This window comes from Apostichopus japonicus, chromosome 8 (genome assembly GCF_037975245.1).
Source record: "Apostichopus japonicus isolate 1M-3 chromosome 8, ASM3797524v1, whole genome shotgun sequence".
Lineage (NCBI taxonomy): Eukaryota > Metazoa > Echinodermata > Holothuroidea > Aspidochirotida > Stichopodidae > Apostichopus > Apostichopus japonicus.
This window is the reverse complement of record NC_092568.1, coordinates 16,428,426-16,449,589: the sequence shown is the minus strand read 5'-3', so window position 1 is coordinate 16,449,589 and position 21,164 is coordinate 16,428,426. Positions and strand designations below refer to the sequence as shown.

The 21,164-nt window shown below is 36.5% G+C and overlaps 2 protein-coding genes across 8 annotated transcripts in view; one reads left to right on the top strand and one right to left on the bottom strand.

Annotated features, from left to right (window-relative positions):
* Nucleotides 1–128: 128 nt before the first annotated feature.
* Nucleotides 129–8,912, bottom strand: LOC139970737 (protein arginine methyltransferase NDUFAF7, mitochondrial-like). Of its 5 annotated transcripts, none has more exons than XM_071976691.1 (11): nucleotides 8,594–8,912; nucleotides 6,294–6,625; nucleotides 5,965–6,045; nucleotides 5,570–5,680; nucleotides 4,899–5,139; nucleotides 3,882–3,940; nucleotides 3,074–3,190; nucleotides 2,422–2,565; nucleotides 1,774–1,879; nucleotides 1,131–1,198; nucleotides 129–396 (listed from the first exon to the last, which is right to left on the bottom strand). In XM_071976691.1, the coding sequence occupies exons 1-11, from the start codon at nucleotides 8,598–8,600 to the stop codon at nucleotides 241–243; spliced, it is 1,422 nt and encodes a 473-aa protein (XP_071832792.1). In that variant the 5' UTR covers nucleotides 8,601–8,912; the 3' UTR covers nucleotides 129–240. The 5 variants fall into 5 exon arrangements, with proteins under 5 accessions (XP_071832792.1, XP_071832791.1, XP_071832794.1 ...); XM_071976690.1 differs by having other exon boundaries at nucleotides 8,669–8,912; XM_071976693.1 differs by having other exon boundaries at nucleotides 131–396; nucleotides 8,681–8,908.
* A 3,728-nt stretch (nucleotides 8,913–12,640) lies between these two features.
* LOC139970730 (putative FERM domain-containing protein FRMD8P1) overlaps nucleotides 12,641–21,164 on the top strand; it is a 28,709-nt gene continuing 20,185 nt past the window's right edge. Inside the window, exons 1-2 of one of the 3 annotated variants that reach the window (XM_071976678.1) lie at nucleotides 12,641–12,908; nucleotides 20,802–21,012. In XM_071976678.1, the coding sequence (XP_071832779.1) occupies nucleotides 20,823–21,012 (190 nt within the window). In that variant the 5' untranslated portion in view covers nucleotides 12,641–12,908; nucleotides 20,802–20,822. Of the gene's footprint in view, nucleotides 12,909–20,314; nucleotides 20,596–20,801; nucleotides 21,013–21,164 lie in introns of those variants that run through there. The other 2 variants (XM_071976680.1, XM_071976679.1) reach the window with 2 other exon arrangements.

The following is a 21,164-nucleotide window of genomic DNA, read 5'->3' as shown; positions in this document are numbered from 1 at the left end:
CAAGTACGCACAGAGGAAAAAATATCGAGAAAGTGTTTTGTACATTTTCTGTTTATTATCATGGCACCACGGCCCTCTCAACACACATCACGATTCATTATTACAGTGCTTTATAACATAGTAAACTGCACATAGCTCTGCTCTTCATGCTCATATTTCCTATATCATAGAGCCTCCTCTGAACATGGTCCCAAGTACAATTCGTCCTGATCACAAAATCGTACTACTAATTTAGTCGCATCAAGGAGGGAAACCGGCAGGTCTGTAGTTGTCTTTTCGGTGAGGAAACATTGCCCACATCTTAAACCTCTCCCCCATTTGAGATGGATCCACCAGCATTTTGAAACCACTCACTAAATCTGTCTGTTGCTTATGGTCGGCCTGACGCAAAAGCATCTGAAAGAGTAAAATGGAAACAGTTATGAGAGAAAGACAAGACTAAATGACAATGGGGTGGTGCTTTGTCTTTGACACAGAAGTAGTATCTTCTTTTACTCTTTGTTTAAAATTGCATGATTTACTGTACATAAAAACCGGTCACCAAGACTTTTCAAGGGATTGGATACAATCCGAACATTTTTCATCAAGGAGTGGATACCACAATCTACACACTGTTTAATACAATTGAATATCAATTACGAAGCATGAAAGTTAAATATGAAACGCCCAAACATACTTACGCCTTAAATTTGTAACATGACTTCCATATATATTTGATCTATATTTGAATGTTATTACATAATTATTACATTAATCAATAGACATGCAATGAATATGCATATCAATGTCATTAGTGAAGACATAAATGGTTGTATTTCTGTTTGTCTCCTTAATAATACATTGGACCCTCAGTGTTGCTACCTTCAAATCTATGCTGCATACAACCAGTCATTCAGACAGTTGAATATATATTAAAAACTCTCCATCGTTTGGATAAAGGCATTTTTCATAGATAACAATATAACAATGCCAAACAGTTTCTGATGGAGTTCTTCCTAATCAAAGATGCAACTCCCAATGTTTGATGTGTAATATTTATCGGGAAACCACTTAAAGTTCCACATGTATCATTAGACTCATTGAACTTAGCCCCTCTACATTTCACAATTTCCATCCACGGCAAAACTTACTGCTAATCTTGTCTGGATTCCCATCATCTGAAGAAATTGTCCTTGAGGAACTGGTCCAAAGGAAGAGACTAAAGAGAAAAGAAGACATAGATGAGTTCATGGTGTGAATCAAACATGAAATATTCTCAATAAAAGCGGTAACATTTAGCTCTATATAGTTATGATGCAGTGATACTGAGGGCACAGTGATACTGAGGGCACTTTCATTGGCTAACCGATTGTATAGCATTCACAGCAAATGTCATGTGCAAGATGAAGAAATGGTATCATTCTCAAGGAAAAGAAACAAAAAATATATGCAGGCAATTTACATGTGCATTGATCCATTATACATGTGTCTCTCAATGAGCAGCACTCAGAAATGTGTCACCACCCTGTTGCAATGAACTGAAGAAACAAACATTCACAAATGCACAAACACACCCTGCTAAACAAGAAATACCATATATATCCAATGGTTTGATGTAGAGCTAATAATATTTGGGCTGTTGATAAATGTCTGGCCACGTTTGTTTTTGGCAATTTGAAAGTGAGGCCAGTCCTACTTTCTCAAGGCAAGTGTAGCCACTGACTTCAACTACAGTTGCATCTCAGCTACACACTATCCATGATTTATATAGGTCTTATCTACTATAAGCCTCACCTAAATTTCCTGCTGTCTTTTGAAGGTAGCTAAAATCAACATCTGCAGTGACGTCAGCCGTACCGGGCTCTTTCAAAACATTGTGTAGTTTATGCTCTTTGAATGCCTGTGGAAAATAAGGTCATGAACACATTTCTGCTTATTTCACAAAGATAGAAAACAGCTTTTTTATGCAGAATTTTCTAAACATCTACACAACCTTTGCACAGCACATCTTTAATAAACATTGTTGAACAATCGACATTGATGTTTTGTTAGTTCAAATTTGCAATATACAGTAGACAAATGAAAGCTAATCTTATTTCAAGGATAAAAAAAAATATCTAGAAACATTCCTGTGAGTGATGAATATGTAAATGTATCTACATGTATTTGTCTATATGTGAGTGTGTGCATGAGCTAATGTAACAATGTCAACAGATAGAATTCATGTTCTATTGAAAAAGCAGCTGTAACACAGACTAAGAAACAGCTATTGAGAACATTGAGCCTTATACTTGCATTGTACAAGTGAAGGATACCTCAGAGGTACTCACCTCACCTACCCAATCCACCTAAATAACTAAAATAGTATTGAGTAGACAGACAACAGACAGACAGACACATACATGACACTGTGTGCTGCTAAAACAAGCAAACGATCTTTACCCTTAACGTGTCTTCTTTCTCGCCACTGTGTCCGTAGTCAATGACTAACGACATACCTCCATCGGTGTTAATGCGATCTGCTAATTCCTGGACCACTACTCCTGATTGAGGGCTCACTTCCAGGTGATCTCTCTTCTCATCTTCCTGCAGTATGCAATGCATTATTTACATCAATAAATACCAGATATTAAAAGATAGCTGTAATGCAAAAGTTCTCAAACTTTTTCGAGAAAATGAAAGAATCTAACACGTTAGTCCGCCTTCTTGGGTTCTTTTTGACACAGTGCCTGCAGCAACAGGTCCAGTCAGAGAACTAACAGGAAATAAATGTGACTCGGCCATGAAATTGAGTGACTTTTCATCTGTGGCTATGTCCGGTGATTAGAAATGTTTCTAAGATATAGACTTTGGCCCAAAATTAGAAACATAAGGGGGTTGAATGCAGCCACTCACCTGGCACAATCTAAGGAGTGTATTTAAAGCACCTCCAACAATTGGAACAGCCAGCGAGGAGACTGAGTTGGTACTAGAGACACAAAGAATTAGGAGGAAATAACACACCAATTAATACTAAATGTTTCTAGATTGTCTTAAAAACCTATCTTGAATGTTTTTATTTGCCAATACAATCTATTTTTTATAATTAACCTACCCTAATGAGGACAGTAGTGGCAGGGGTAGCAGCAGCTGATAACACGAAGCACAGCTCATCTGGTCCATCGCTCTCGTCAATATTCACGAGGACCTCTCTCCACCCGGAGGGGGTTCTCTGAGAACAAGCAAGAATGAACAGAGCTAACCACTGTGGCATCATCTGGTATAAAGTATCAATGTTATCACACACTTCTCTGGAGTTTTATCCCAATTTTAATATATTTTCAGTTCACTTTTCTGTAAATTTTGCTGAATTGTAATGCAGTGCAGCAGCTCTTCAGTATTACATGCTTGTGGTTGTGGTTGTGGTGATGTTAGACGCATCACAACGGTTGCAGATACTTCTAGCAATTTTCAACCCGGGTAATATTTCAAAAGATTGTCAGAAACAATTTTAAAATGACAGATCAGTTCCAATGTCTTCAACTGAAAGGTTTCAATACACATGGCATGAAAAGAGACATGAGAGAGTATTTCCAACCCTGGAAACGATGAATATTCAACTATTTTTAATTGTCTTCAATACGGAGACCTCAATGAGTATCAGTCAGACACAAAACTAAATTTAAAGGAAGCTGAAAAGTCACATCTCTGAGGAGAACAATGATCTGAAGATTAAATCTGTTGATAGCTAGGACGTGCTACTTCAATTGAAACTCTATTTTTTGCACCGAAAAAGTATATAAGCCTAGGTATTTACGGTAAAATGTATTCAGTAGTATTTCAATGAGAATCTCACACGTTTGCCAAAAAAAGCAAATGTTTTTGAGTATAAAGAAAGAGGAGGAAATTTTAACAAATCTTACCTGGAACTTGTGAATTGGAAGAGCATCAAGAAATTCATGGGCAATAAAACAAGAGCAGCCTGTGACAGTAAAATAGAAAGTAACTGTCATTAATAAAACAGAGCAACTTTATGTTATTGGGGCCATCGTCATCATTTTTCCCCCGAATGTTGAAATATGGATGAAAAGTAATACATTCAGGCGCGTAGCCAAGGGGGGGGGGGCAAAGGGGGCAGCCTCCCCCCCGTGAGCATATTTTTTATGATATCGCTAGTAATTTCAAAAGAGAAAATGCTAAGATGCAACTAACAAGGCCTGGGAAGTGCCATTTCCAGTGATCTGGGAGGCATTTTCAGCCAAAATTTTCGCCCCAACCCATGGTGGCGCTACGCTTAGATAGTTTGCAATGCCGTATCTATGGCTCTAAAAAATTCCTCGCTACGCGTCTGAATACATTGAAATTTAACTAGTGTGGAAGACTTCTTGTGGACGCAGAACTGAATGATCAATAAAAAGATAGGGGCACAGAATAAGATAGGAATGGAGACTTCATAAGCTATTTAATACAGAATGTACATAACAATATTTCAGCGACACCCAATTATCCACATGTTTGCTCCAATAAATCCTTGGAAAATGGTCTTGCTTGTGAAGAAATCAAAGGATTTATGGGAAAATAATTCATTTTTTTGTTCCTGGAAATCATCTTACTTCGGAATTCATCCTAAATACACAAGCTTCCCCCCCCCCCTCCCACCATCGTTTCCTCCAATGACGTTGGGTACTCTGCCTGGCATTTAATACTATTTTTCATGTTCTTTTGTGCAACTAAGTAACTAACTTGTTCTTTATACCAGAAACACCCAAAGCCATTGAACCATCCTTGTCAATGTCTGAATTGGGTCTGACTCTGATATTATTCAGATATCTTGGCATATATGTTGTCTTACCTGTAGCTGTCTGAAACAAAGGACTTTGAATGTTATTTTATTTTCAAACTCTCCATTTCCTTCCCACTTTTAAATTTCTCATATGTACCTCTTGGAACTTTAGAGAGGGTGTCATACCAGTGAACAGGCACACCAGTCTTACTGCAAGCACTTCTGTAAGGGGATCCTCTATCCTGCTGGTGAGGTTGACCATTGACATTCATGTCCTCATCAGGACCGGTAGCTCCACTTGTTAGTTTGTCTGCCTGCAGCTCACTCATCTTTGGACTAATCTCCACAAGATGCAAAGAGAGATCTTCTTTAGGGAGCAATTTTAATCGATGGATCACCTGCAAAATTCAGATTCTATTTTAAAAGATAACTGATTCACTTTAAGTTTGTATCAGAGCAGTAAAAATATGTGATTAAGTGTTGTTAGAAGTAGGAGGGCCAATTAGGGCAGTTGTGCTTAAAAACTATGGTTCCATATTCTTTAGTGTTTTTTTTCTTGTTTTTTTTTTCTGAAATTTGTTGCAATCAATTTAGAGTAATAAGTGACCAAGACAACATTCAATTTTTGAATGATTATGTATCAATAGCTTTACATGGAAACTTCCATTATAAAGCTAGTTGCTACTAGTGACTATGAGAGAAACATGTACAACCTCATCAAATCATCTAAGATGAGTGAGGGTCTACTGGAAAAAGAAAAATTAGTAAGAAATTTCAGAATAATTGACAGAAAGATTTTGACCAAAGCCATCGTTGGTGTCTACTTACCCTCAAGATATCATCAGCCAATGTTCCCCTGCCGGGTCCAAGTTCAACCAGTTGGAAAGGGGTAGGAGAACCAAGCTGGGACCATTCATGAACAATCCAAACAGCTAACAACTGTCAAATAAAAACCAACAGAAACTACTTTAATATCTACAAACAGAACAGTACATAATATCAATATCATATGTGGCCTAGAAACTGCAGGGTTCAATGACATTTCTTTGAACATGATTTTATAGAAGCAAATTTTTCAACCATCCATTTGTCAATCCAGCTTAGCCAAACTAGAAATGCAGGAAAATCTGTTACTCAATTATAAAACTGAATATATTATTCTGACCATCAAGTAGTACTTAATGTCACTGAGGGTAGGAGATGTGGTGAAAAATGATTTTTACCTCACCAAACATCTGACTTATCTCAGGTGAAGTAATGAAGTCTCCCTGCTTCCCAAAGACATCTTTCTTCATGTAGTAACCCTGGAGAAAACAAAAGCAAGAAGTAGCAAGTCAACATTATTTGAAATTATATCAACTGCAACTCTCCTAACTATATTAGAAAAACGTCAAGCCAACTTACTTATACACATTCTCTTACACAGGCTCTCTAGTGGATAAGCAGTTTGCTAACAATTTTATTTTATTAATATTAGAAATTGCAACTTTGAGGTAATTACACAGCTATTGAAAAAGCGGAACTAATATGTTTTGACTTATTTGAATCATACCGTATTTGGGTTTGTAAGTACAGCAGTCATGAACTCTGACACTGTTAGAGGGCCAGCAGCGTTGATGCGAGTCTTGATAATGTCGAGCGTGGATAACCGTTCACCTTTAGACACATTAGGTGTTGTGTACAGACATCTCACATGGGAATGTTTTCCATCAAACCCATTTCTTGTCAATGAAGACAAGCAACATGTACTTCTATGACTGGGTAATGTGGCAATCCCTAAGCTTGGACCACTTTGGGAGTGAAATATTACTGATAAAATGTTGCAAACTGTTTTCATATTCTTCATCATGATTCCTTGCTGGTCTTGTCCATTTCCAATGATCCCTGAAATTATATAGAAAAGTATGAAATTAAATTAAATTGTAACAAAAAATGAAAAATAAAAAAAATCTGGAAACACATTTACTGAGGAACAAATCAAATAATGATGCATACAAATTTATTTCAAGATCCTTTCTGGTATAAAAGGCCTTTTCTTCATATATGAAAGGTTATTAAAATGGATTTGAAAGTAGGTTGCAATATCAATGCTTTGATGATGTGATGAGAATCAACTCTAGCAAGTTTAGGTGCCATTTCAATAACCTCCTGTCTCAACCAGCTCTTAGTCTGAAAGTACAAATTACAAATATCATTTTATATGTCAATCATCTATCTATCAATCAGTTCTATAATTCTTTCTTTTCTCATTCGGCTAGCAGTTGTGAGAAAAATGTAAGTGTTAGACCTTATTCATCCTAGTGTTGGGGCAATAACATGTTACATTCCCTAATTTGAGCTCAGCCAGGTGAATAGTGAGAGCACCTTTTTTGTCAACATACCGCATTTCTCTCTTTCCACTGGCTGCTGGTGAATAGCTGAGACCTTTAAGTATTGCATAACATAATATACGTAGGCCTAGCACAAATCTAACTTACTAGGCCTAATAGGCTACTAGTACTACTACTTACTAGTAGTATAGTAAAGGCTTCATAATTGACGCACCTTCGTAATTGACGCACCTTGAAATATTAACAACCTAAACTTTTTGCAGTCAAGCAGAACTACATATTTGATGAGTTTAAATCCATTTCAGGTACATGCTGATCAAATTTTTTTTTTTTTAAAGCTTTTTAATACCCTCCACCAGTTTTGCACATTTTTTAGGCATTTGGAAATCTTACTCCCTACAAAGAACCAAAATTACCTCAGTATAATACCACTACTCACTGGGACCTGACCTGTCTGAGCTTAGAGGCTCAAAGCATAGCAAACAGCATCCAAATTCAATGGATGGATACTTAGGCCTACACTACAGTTAGCTTATCGACGAATGTGTCAATTTAGGGGTATGATGAACTTGACACATCAGACATTTTGAGGTCAAATTCTGCTCAATTGTATGTTGCATAGGCAACAGAACAACAAATATTTTGAGATCACTACATTTCTGATTAACTACACATCTGAAAACAAATACAGTTGAGTGATTTCAATTTTTTGTTGATAGGCATCGCTAATCAAATCCTTAAAAGGCCGCTGTATAGACCCCAACTATAGCAAGCTTTCATGGAAAAATTTCTTGAGATTACATAATTTACCTGCCTTTGGTCATGAAATGACCTCTTTTTAACAATTAGTCTGTGACCCACATATTTTTTCTTGTATGTGGGTCTTTGTGTGAATGCTGTATGATTAAAAACACTGTAGACATGAACATATTTCCACTCAATGTTTACACAAAGAGCCTAATGGTGTTATGAAGCGATGCAGGCTAATTGTTAAGCCTGAGGTCAATTTACGAACGTGGCAGGTCAATTACATAATCACAAAACTTTCCTAGTTATAGCGTGCTATAATTGGAGCCAATAAAGCAGATCTTTAAGTGTGTCAATTATGAGCCAAACATGCTACTATATTAGCTAGTACTAGTTATGTCTACAGTAAAGTATAGGCTCAAACCTAGACTTCTACCAAATCCACAATAATATTGAAACAAGTGTAACTTGAGCCATTTGCATAACTTAATATCGGCCTGGTTACGATAACCACAGAGGCTAGAGACGTGTGCTATACTTGGTGACCTGGGAGTTGTGACAATCTTTGGGAGGTCCTGTGGGCTAACGAGGCTATACTGTAGGGAAAGGGACCTATCCTAGGTAAAGGCCCTTGGCCTACACATCTGCGAAGTTAAGCATGTTTGCAGAGCCTGCGATCAATTAAATAAGTGTAGGCTTACCCTATACCGAAAAATATCCTTGTGTCACTTTTGACCTTAGTTAAGGTAGATTCTGGGTTTCATTACCAGTTTACCTCTCATATAACTTATAAGCCAATGATGGCTTCTTCGCAAGTTCCTGCTTGCAGGAGGATCTTAAATATACATACATATAAACATACTGAGATTAGCATGGCTAGTAACAATTCCTCAGAATTGTAATGTTGTGTTCGTTTCGCAAGTTAGATACGGCTCTGCGTTTCGCAAAACTATATCGTGATCACAGGGCAGAATATATTCTGCTCTGTGGTGGCATACTCCTATTCGAGTCTCCATCCGCTCGATTGTTCTCCTGTTTCAGGAAAAGTGCCAAAAGCAGCAGGAGAACATCTTTTTTGACCTGTTATCAATCATGATCTAGTTTGTTGTGCTTGCATGTTGAAGAATATGAATGGAAGTACATGTTGTGAGAAAATTGGGTCAATTTTAGACCCCTTTAGGCCTCCCAGGAGCAGCGTAGGAAAATTGTTTACTACTGAGTGAAGAGGTTTGATTACAAGTGACGAAAACTTCCGGCTCGGATAGCAAAAAATCTACATGGTCATGATACGGAAAATTGATGCTGCCATGAAAGGCCAACTTGTCAGCTATCCGGTGATGGTAGCGTTTAGCTAGTGAAAACTTCTATCTAGACTCAGAAACCACATTACTTATGTGATTTAGTGTGTAAGTCAATGGGGCTTATATTGGGCGTATGCTACCCTATGATCGTGATCAAGCTTTACGGTGAGGTATGGCGTGGCGTACGTAATGACAACGGAAGTGATATACGTCGGTATGAAAAGGACCATTTACCAATCTTTGGACCTGTGTTATATGAAAGTGTCGTTTTGGTAAAACATTTAAGCGGATTTCATTTTAATAAAACGCTTTTAAAAGAGCATGCAAATACTAGAATTTGTGGTATGAAAAACATTATCATTTTCTCAGGTTTTATAGTCATTTTTTCCACGCTCAAATTTAAGTTACCACTATCCCTCCAAGATTGTGCCAACCCCCCCCCCCCACCACAACCACCCCCCACATAAAAACATACGCCACTACCACCACCTCCTCCTACAGCAAGCCATATGTGCAATAATTCGATAAACCGATAACCCGATAACTCAGTTTATTGAATGGATAACCGTCTTTTTCGCGGTAAACTCAGTTTATCGAGCGAAAAGCAGGGTTACCTCGATAAACTAAGATTATCGACGATAAACCGAGTTTATCAAATGGGAACTATGTTTTTCGCTCGATAAACTAAGTTAATCGCTCGATAAACCGAGTTTATCGAATTGGATATGGCACGCCACGTGTGCAATTATTCGATAAAACCGAGTTTATCGCCGTTAAGCTCTGCTTTTCGCTCGATTAACTGAGTTTATCGCGAAAAACACGGTTATCCAGTCGAAAGACTCAGTTTATCGATCGAAAAACAGAGTTTAACGGCGATAAACTCGGTTTATCGAATTATTGCACATGTGGCTTGCCATAACCTCCACCAGATTTAACAATCTTCCGCCTAGCCGTCCTGGTTAGGTGTGAAGTGGTATTGAGGGTAATTCCCTGTTGATATCCTACTTCTTTGTTGTGAGTTTTAATTGCTGCCGGATCCGGTTGCACTTTTTATAGAGGTGTTGAAGAAGTTGCATTCACAAATTCATTTAGTACTTGAGATTGTGGTCAGATTCTGGGGAGTTTCCCAGAAGGGTCAGTCTGCACATCAACGAACAGCTCTCCTGGAAGTTCTAGAGCCGATTTGACAAAATAGAATCTTCCCCTTAGAGTATGTAACATTCAGCTCTGAACTCAATGAAAAAGCGACATTCAATATCAACATTGTTAACATTCTGCTTCGAAATATTTCAAAATTAAAGTAACTGAAATAGAAAATCAAAGATCTCAAATTCTAGTGGCACTACGGTATGACATCACAGATGTGAAAGATGATACCCCCAAATATGGCTCTGTATCATATACGCTGAAAATGATACGGTAGTTGGGTTTCGGTAAATTGCTTTATTAAAATAATTTGTCAATGCATTAGCCAATCGGATTGTGCCATATCCATCGAGTAAAGGAATTTTGGTTATCCACACAAACTGTTACTTTACGTATGGTAACATTTCTGGTCTAATTGAAAATAACGCAAACATGAATTTTCATTTTTTTTAATTAATAATTTAATTCCTTGCAAGGCGTCGGTGCCACTTGACCGTTATACGTCTGAACACATGTGTGTGTGTATGTTTGCGTTCGAATGTGATACTTTATTGCAAATATTACGATGATGGAAGAGTTGAACTTTCTGACATGTGAAAGTGGAGATCTGCCATAAATATAGTACACTGATCAAAGTCTGCGGTAGAAGTAAAGTATAGTCGCTGTAAGTTAGCTTGAATTTAATACTGATCGGATAACAAAATAATTGTTTAAATAGCCACAAGAATATTAAAGGTTACCAACAAAGTGCACTTCCGAAAAGTGTCGATGAGATATTTAGCTATGTTCTATATTAAATTAAAATATTCACTAATTACGGTTTAGAATTCGGTTTTGGTTCCGATATCCGTGGTTTATCCTTTTTTTTCTTACAGTTTTACCAGAAATAGTTTGAATGTAGACTTCTGTTACAGACGCAAAGTATGTAACTTAAGTACTGCCACGGCAAATAGGACACTATTTTTAGTTCAGAAGAAACGTGATCAATGAAATACAGCCGTTAAACATTTTGATCACCAAAGATCCATGTAAACTTCTCTTTATGAAACCAGAGCGCGTGAAACTAAAGTGAGGGCGCACTCACAAAGTCTACGAAGTGTATTTGTATGAAATGTACCGTGATTATTTTGAACTATGAAGGTGCCATACAAATGGCAACTCCCGCATGCTATAACTCTAACTATTGTTACCGACGATTTTGTTCTTAGTACCAATATATATACATTGGTCTATGTTTATTTACATAAAGACGGTACCCTGCAGTTATAAGAAAGTACTAAGTATTCATAAATTTCGATATATTGACGTTTCAGGAGGGAAATCGGCAGTGCACGGACTAGAGTGTCTACTGACTGCCAGCTTGAAAAAAGTATTGATCGGGTCACCCACCACCCACCCAAAACCCACCTCCCCTACCCCCCCCCACACACACACACACAGAAACACGTCAACCCTTGCACCATTAGTGGAGAGGTTAGCAAGGGGTGGGGGTTGGGGAGACGGAGGACGAATAACTTAGATTAAGTCTGAAACAAGTATATACTGCTTATCCCCTCATGCAGCAATAAAAATGTGAAAAGAGCTATATTTGGTCCTAATGTTGGTTGCACCAGGGAGCTGCTGTTAGAGTAGCAGCTCCCTGGTTGCACTATAAATGAATGTAGACCATGTGCTAACTTTTAAGAAGGATACTTTTCATATGTGCCAATCATGCGTAGGTGTCTATTTGATTCAGGCCGTGAACCGTTACTGTTTTCAGCAGCTACAGGAGTATTAAGTTGTAAAGTGTTGCACTGGTAATAATTTAAACAAATGAGCGATTCCGGCGATATCCCCTTAAACAGTCAGCTACTTTCCCTTCCTTCAGATTAGCCTGCGCTACATGTTATAACACTAAACATTTCAACTTAAATTTGTAGTCATAACATATATGAGATGCAAAGTTAGCTTATAAACACAATTGATTAAATTTGTTGATTCAAACAATTTATCTTTTCTCTCGGCAGTAATTTCTAGAAGACGTGAGTCAGAGTAAATCAGGGGAGAGGTTATGTAGTGCATGTAAACGAACGCGAGAATTACATACGTAACAATTCCAGGTAATCCGTTCTCCAGAGAGTATCGGGACGATTCCACTTTCAGTGGTAGGGGAAATAAAATATGTACGGTAGTTACATTGACATGTATCGTATGTTTATTGAAATCTTTTTAATCTTTGCTTTCTTAATTCCCTTCTGCAAATTATTAGTAGACTTAAGTTATCTGAAATAAGAGAATTTCTAATTAACTGTTTATGTATGTTACTATCTGTGAGAATAATGGACGGTGCTGAAATACGTCATTTTATCGCAGCTCAGCTGTTGTACACTAACAGCCGCGGCCAATTGTGTATGCATGGCGAGTGTCACGTTTGCTCCGTCAATATAGTGCAGTGGTGAAGAACAGTCAGAATCAAAACAACCACACACCATCCATCGTATCTTACGATCTGTGTTTTGACACAAGTTCCTTGGCCATCAAGGATAACCGGAACGAAAGCCAAGAGTTAATTGATCAAACCAGGGAGTTGTTTGATCAAACACTCTCGATTTTCTGCAGAATCAAGTCCTGTTCAACTGATCTGTTAGATCCGATACTTTTACGGTATGTAATTTTACCCAAATACTGGGTTACATGATACTGTTTACTATATTACTATAGGACGCAGGTCTGATCTCATTTACCATGGACTGTTCATCATTTTATTACAGTATTGTTGTTATAGACCTTACACTTAACAGTGTTACCGTATTCTTAGATTTAGGCCTAGTCGTACTCGTAGTACGGCAATTCGAAATTCCCATGGACTAGAGACAGCAGGTTACCTAAATTTGCCACATGAGATAATAAACCCCTAACTTTGATTAAATCGTACTACGTGGTTTTACAGGAGAAATTAGCCAATGTAAATTACTGGGTTTTGTGAACTTGTTAGTATGTTAGTCATTTACTTGATAGTAACACTTTTGACAGTAACAAATAAATAATACTAGATTTGACTGCTTAAACAAATGTCATAGTAAGTTATTTTGTGACTGAGACTTAATATGCCTATCTACCTGTTCAGGTGCAGACCTCCATTGAACACTTTTGCTAGTCTTTATGTCATAGCCAAAACCTTTGGTAAAACATTGAATATTTCAGTGTGGTTCTGAAATAAGGCTTGAACATTACAATTATAAACACTATAAAACCAGGAATCTTAAATATATAACTAATCATCGGTTATATGCCCTCTTAAGTCTTATGCCCAAATGCAAAACTAATTCATATTATCTGTTAATAAAAAAGAAAGAAGAGAGTTTTGTCCTCACAGTTAATATGTTGTAAATATAGTTTGCATTATTGAATATTCTTGTCAGATATTAAATGCACAATGACTTTTTCCCTTTCAAATATTTTTGTGAATGAAAATTAAGTTAAATCATACTGAAGAGTACCTTTAATGTCCTGTAGTGTTTATTTCTCAAATCAAAATTTAAAAATAAAACTTTGATAATTAATTTTAAGTACAACACATTTTTGTCAACTATATAAAAATTGTTCTCTCCAAAAGATAATCAATGTAATCAAAACTGTATTTCTTTTACAACTTTCTATACAAGTTTTGATTAGATTAATGCTATTACTATGTATGGAAAAATTACATTGTAACGGCTAACTAAGAGTCTAAGAACTCTCCTCTTTCTTCAAATTGAGCTTTAATTGGCTTTGAATCGCACGTGTCAATCACTGGCCTTGCAAGGTCTTTGATTATGTAATAAGACAAGTCTCATACACCTTGGGAGATGTATGCTTAAAGACGAAATGTAAATTTGAAGAAGCCAACTCAGTGTATGGTTTGCTATCGGTTATCACTAGCTAACAGAATTAAAATGTTTCCCACATTGGAGGACATTTAGTTCAAAAGGCCATTGAAGTGGCTAGCAAAGTCAGAGAATTAATCATTTCTTAGAGTCTGTATATATAGACATTTTAACTTCCAAAACACACTTAGAGTGTTCTTTGGTTTGTTTTAACCAAATGGCCTACAAAGTTTCACCTTTGCTACAAGAAAGGAACAATTGGGTGAGAGGTCCTGTTTTATAACTTGATCCCCATTTTGGTTTGTCTGAGTGATATTAATGCATGTTTGATCACATAAAGAATATTTAACTTTTCAAGTTTCAATTAAACAAGAAACATTGATATTGATGTAAAATAATAAATAACGTAAATAAAATTCTTACTGCAGATGAGATGGGGAGGCAGCATGCAGCATCTTAAGATCTGGCATGTCAGATGAAATGTTTTACAGACATTTTTGGTTGAAGGGGGGAAGGGGGGAGGAGATGTGAAGGGGGGGGGGCATGAAGGGGAAATGAAAATGAAGTCATCCAAAAGTTTGTGGTAATGTTTACCATTGTTGATGTTAAGTTGATGAATAGCTGACCAGTGTTAACAAACAAGTGTTGACAAGGTCAATAGAATACAAGAGAAGTGTGTTATCAGCGACTCTTATGCATGACTGGGTTTTAAGAAGGGGGAAAAGCCCGCTCCCAACAATTGTATAACCAAGTAGGCTACCATTATAGTATTTGCTATTGTTGTGTGGGTTTTATTTTGTTTTTTGTGGTATAGCTGGTATTATACCGGAAACTGATTTATCAAGAATGGAAAATGTTTCCCACATTGGAGGACATTTAGTTCAAAAGGCCATTGAAGTGGCTAGCAAAGTCAGAGAATTAATCATTCTTAGAGTCTGTATAAATAGACATTTTAACCTCCAAAGCACACTTAGAGTGTTCTTTGGTTTGTTTTAACCAAATGGCATACAAAGTTTCACCTTTGCTACAAGAAAGGATCAATTGGGTGAGAGGTCCTGTTTTATAACTTGATCCCCATTTTGGTTTGTCTGAGTGATATTAATGCATGTTTGATCCCATGAAGATTATTTCACTTTTCAATTTTCTATTGAACAAGAAACATTAATTGATATTGATTTAGAATAATAAAATAACGTAAATAAAATTCTTACTGCAGATGAGATGGGGAGGCAGCATGCAGCATCTTAAGATCTGGCATGTCAGATGAAATGTTTTACAGACATTTTTGGTTGAAGGGGGGAAGGGGGGAGGAGATGTGAAGGGGGGGGGGGGGCGTGAAGGGGAAATGAAAATGTAGTCATCCAAAAGTTTGTGGTAATTTTTACTATTGTTGATGTTAAGTTAACACTGGCATCAATTTGACTGACACTGTTTTGACTGTTTCAGAGTGAATGTGAGATGGGATGCAAAAATAAAATTGTGAGAAGTGATTAAGTAGGCAGTGCAAGTCATTCCTAAGACTTTTACTGTATATCCTACACTGCAGGATGGAATTAATACAGTGTCACCTTATAAAAGGTTGTGTACAGCAGAATTTGCCTAATGATCACATGTGCCTTCATTCAAATCAAAATATAAAAACTGTCTTGTGTATAGTACCTTACAATTCCTTACAACGCTGAATTGTGTTTGTCAATTGAACACACACGCACACACATACACACTCACAAAAAAAAACCTTGGTGTATTGTTCCCTTTCATTCAATACAAATTATAAAGTAACCATTGACCACCCTTTTGCCTTTTGTTTAACCCCCACGTGAGGATTTGTTTACCCTTTTTTTAAAATGGCACACGTAGTGATTCACTATTGGCTGCCGGTAACTCGAGAGTTTCATATTTATAACTATATATTTAAAATCGAAAGAGGATAGGGTTGGCTTGTTTACACCTCCAGTTAATCATTCACAAAGGCAAGCAGTCAAGGTGAACAAGTCTTTTATTTTCTTTCATATTTCTCTGTGTACTTTGAATCCCTCTTACCTGTTAAGAACTGATGAATAGCTGGTGTTAACAAACAAGTGTTGACAAGGTCAATAGAATACAAGAGAAGTGTGTTATCAGCGACTCTTATGCGTGACTGGGTTTTAAGAAGGGGGAAAGGCCCGCTCCCAACAATTGTATAACCAAGTAGGCTACCATTATCTGTAGTATTTGCCATTGTTGCGTGGGTTTTATTTGGTTTTTTGTGGTATAGCTGGTATTATACCGAAACTGATTTATAATAAGAATGGAAAAGGGGAGAATTTTCCACAATTTAATAGAAGTTTTGTATATATGACAAAGGACCAACTTTTGTAGTTTAGGAGGAGGGGGTTTGGGGTGTTGTGGTTAAGGCAGTGGACTTGTGATTTAAGGGTTACAGGATCGAGTTCTGGCCTGATCATTACGTTGTGTCCTAGGGCAAGGCTTTTTATCTCCATTGGCATGTCTCCCTTCATCCAGGTGTTGAAAGAATGGGGACTTGCAAGGTAACTTGTAAATATACTTGTGTGCACCTGTTTATGGCTGCAACCTTTGGGAAGTCCCCAGGGGGACATGTCTCTGTGGTGCCCCAGGATAGGTTGATTGAATTTTTGCACACTTTGGTGTGTGGTGTGACAAGTAACCAATGACCAGGGTGAAGTTGTAAAGGTCCTGTTAGAGGGCTTCGGCCTTGAACATCTTAAAAGTTTCAAACTCTGAATTTACAATAGTTCTAAAACTGATTATCCAGACGAAAATAGAAGGTGGTTGGTATCTTATCTCATGATAACTTACAATATAGCTCCTTCCAGTTTGGGGTCGAATTAAAGGTCCACTTGATTTATCCCTCATGGCTGGACGTGGTAGTCTTCATTTCATTTCCCTACTTACCTGTCCCCTCACACCCATGGCCCTGTCACTCTAGCACATGTCTATTAATTTCATTTTGTCATACATGTACAATTCAATGGAAATTGTGCTGTCAATTTCAGTTGAATTAAATCAAGTGTCACACAAGTTGAACTGCTAATAAAGTAGCATGGCCAATCTTATCATACAATGTTATTTTACATTCTTGAAATTAGGAATGAAAAATGTTCATCCACAAAGAAAATTATTATTTCAAATACATATTTTCAGTTTTGTTCATTTGTATCATTTCATCAAGGACACTATTTAAAGAGGAAAATAGTACTAAACTATGGTCTCTTCCTTTCACCAGTATACTGTACTTTACACTAAGTGCCTACAGACTCTTGTCTACTGCTAATATGTTGGGAATTTGGTGCCAAATGTTGACTGTTTCAGTGATGTGTACAGCACATAGTGACATTAGGAACATTTCAAGGATAATGTCTTTTTTTTTTTCATTTTCGTCTTGGTGCTGCAGGATTATTTCAAAGTAACATCACATCACAGTGAAAAATTGAAAATGATATTAGTGAGAAAGAAGTGATAGGGAGTCTGATTGCAAGCATTTTTGTGAAGTGTGAAGTCTGTTCCTGACCAGTTTAATGTTCATGCCCTCACTCCTGGGGCCTATTTACCTAACCAGAAAATCTTTGGAATGTTTTGTGTGTTAGTAAGCATTCATTGAAGATAAAGAAACAGCTGTGGCTGTGGAGGAAGTCAGGAGGAGGCAGGGATGTTTTTTCAGACATATTTTTATCTCACAGGCTAGTGATGTCAGATTTCATACTGGATGGAGTTCATTCAGTTCAAAGGTGTTACCCTAGAGGTTCCAGCTGTCAAAATAAATTTGGCAGAGAGGACCATTTCAATAATTAAAAACAATCTCGTTGGCATCATCATTTAGATGACTTTGTTATGTGAACTTGTGAGCATTGGCACACATTCTGTCCAGGTTTTTATGACCTCATGCTTGTTCACCTATGGTGTTTCTGAGAATGGTCTATCAAATTCTAAGAAATGGTGCATTTTCTCAGGGTATGAAGACTTGAAAGATTTTGTCTAAGCCACATATTGAAATATGAAAACACTTAGGCAATTAATAGAATTTTAGCCTCTAATACCTTCATCCAAACAATTGTCTCTAAAAATCTAAAACATGCTGCAAAAGCCATTACATTATTTTGAGTTTCAAAAAAGATTTTAAGTTTGTGTAAAAAAAAATGCAATTTATGTTTAACTGGAATGCCATATGATATTATATCTTCTGCTTGGGTCAATCTATGTAAAATATAAAAACAAAAATAATGGAAGTGCTGTGTTGAGCTTATTGAGATTATGATCATGTAACCAGTTTTGGGGATTAGTTAATCTATACAATGATGTGTCTCAGAATATCATTGGGATGACATGATGTCAAAGAGATACATTAAAGATGTTCACAGATAGTTGACCAGTAGTATTATTGGTCTTTCAAGCATATATGTGGGTGCTAGTGCTGTAGCTGACCAACCCTGTTGTTTGCCTCAAAAAGTTCTAGGAATATTTGACAAACGTCGTCCAACTCTTTCTGCTTAATTTAAACTGCAATTTACGTCATACTTGAACCAAAGAGGTAAAAGGATGTGATAGAATAATGGTTTTGTATAGTTTCCTGTAAACTGCTTTGTTTAATAAATAGCCTTTACAAGGGAAGTCATTTCTTGAAAGAAGAAACCAAATTAGCCACATTTTTTTGTGGTAAAAGAGTGGATCCATCAATATAAAGGAAACCCTGTTTGAATGAATATAAAAGGAACTAAAATTAGTTCATGCACTGTACATGCCAAGATTCACCGTAATTCCTGCTTCCTGCTTTGATATCCGACCTGACATACATTACAACAGTAACTTGAAACTGTCCTGTTTTTGTTTTGTCTTTTAAAAAAGGAAAAAAAAAGGGAATTTATAATATTGGTGTGCACATTTATTCAACAGTCCTTTTATGAAATGTATTTTTCAAATTTTTTGACCATAAACCAGGTTTTTAAGAAAAGTTTCTGAAATAAAACACAGAATATAGTGTTAAATATTATCAAATCAAAATATCAAGATGGCAGTGGGGAAAGTGATCATGTAACCAGTTTTGGGGATTAGTTAATCTTTACAATGATGTGTCTCAGAATATCATTGGGATGACATGATGTCAAAGAGATACATTAAAGATGTTCACAGATAGTTGACCAGTAGTATTATTGGTCTTTCAAGCATATATGTGGGTGCTAGTGCTGTAGCTGACCAACCCTGTTGTTTGCCTCAAAAAGTTCTAGGAATATTTGACAAACGTCGTCCAACTCTTTCTGCTTAATTTAAACTGCAATTTACGTCATACTTGAATCAAAGAGGTAAAAGGATGTGATAGAATAATGGTTTTGTATAGTTTCCTGTAAACTGCTTTGTTTAATAAATAGCCTTGACAAGGGTCAAGGGAAGTCATTTCTTGAAAGAAGAAACCAAATTAGCCACATTTTTTTGTGGTAAAAGAGTGGATCCATCAATATAAAGGAAACCCTGTTTGAATGAATATAAAAGAAACTAAAATTAGTTCATGCACTGTACATGCCAAGATTCACCGTAATTCCTGCTTCCTGCTTTGATATCCGACCTGACATACATTACAACAGTAACTTGAAACTGTCCTGTTTTTGTTTTGTCTTTTAAAAAAGGAAAAAAAAAAGGAATTTATAATATTGGTGTGCACATTTATTCAACAGTCCTTTTATGAAATGTATTTTTCAAAGTTTTTGACCATAAACCAGGTTTTTAAGAAAAGTTTCTGAAATAAAACACAGAATATAGTGTTAAATATTATCAAATCAAAATATCAAGATGGCAGTGGGGAAAGTGAAAGCCTGGCAAAAGTAACTTTAAAATCTGTGGTTAATTTGTTGATTTTAAAATCAACCATTGAACCTACAGTATTCATATTGATAGTTGATTTTGTCACTTTTATTTGTTAAAAATTCCTAAAATTACCTCTCTTAGTCACTCAATGTTGCCACTTTACAGCAATTTATAACACCTGTAATAAGTATATACTGTATATAAAAAGTAGTAACGTCATCATGAGCTAGCCAATTTTGATCTGTAACAAATCCATTCAACCTTTGTGCTATATTCTTGAAACTTCCTTCCTGTTTCTATGGTTACTACTTCCTGTCAGAAGATTAAACATCTATGTTATCTTTATAGGATATATTCCTGGGATATATTTCCCTCATCAGTTGGTTCAGCATGACATATTAACAATCTGGTCTCTGTTTTCATATTATATACACACTCAAGGAGAGTAGAATATCTTAACTTTTATTCTGATAGTATCGCATCAACTTATCAACAAGACTACTATATTATTGTTTTGCTTTGATTCTCGAATCGTTGAAAGATATTGGAAGTGAATCATTCCGTACTTCATGGTAAAGCCTATTGATAAAATCGCAATCTGAGCTGATAATAAAGGACAACCGCCACAAACTGTTATCTTTGCAGGCAGTTGTTTTTGTTCAAAATCGGTAAGATAGAAAAAAAAGATGGTGTCTTATCGTCAGAGTTTAATTGCCTTAAAGTGTCTGACGCTGTTTTCTATCAAAAATTGACATTTTTTTTTCAACAAACAAAATGCTTGCGACATTGTTTAAAAATGTTGTGTTTTCATCTAATTGTTCTGTATTTATGACTCATCAACTAATCTCTCGGTTCATTGTTGTCTTCTTTTCAGATACTTTGTGATTTGCTTGTGATGGCATCGGCTCAGGTGCTTACTCGTCAGAAGTATTCACCGATCGAAGAAGTTTCTATAAAACATCTCCCTCAAATCAAGAGTCCTCTCTCGCAAGTCATTTTCCCCGATTGTCCGTCTCCTCTCAGCATGACGCGACCAGAGATTCAGAGACTGGGGAGCAGTACTTCATCCTCTAAGTCAGCTAAATGTAAGTCAATTTATAAATTTTGTAATTTAAATTAATTTATGTGGCCTAAACTTATTGATGAGTTTTTGTTGTCTCTGAAGACAGTTCTTAGCTTATTAAGCAGCTCTCAGTCAATTTGCATAGATCTGATTTGGTTGCAATCTCTTGATAAA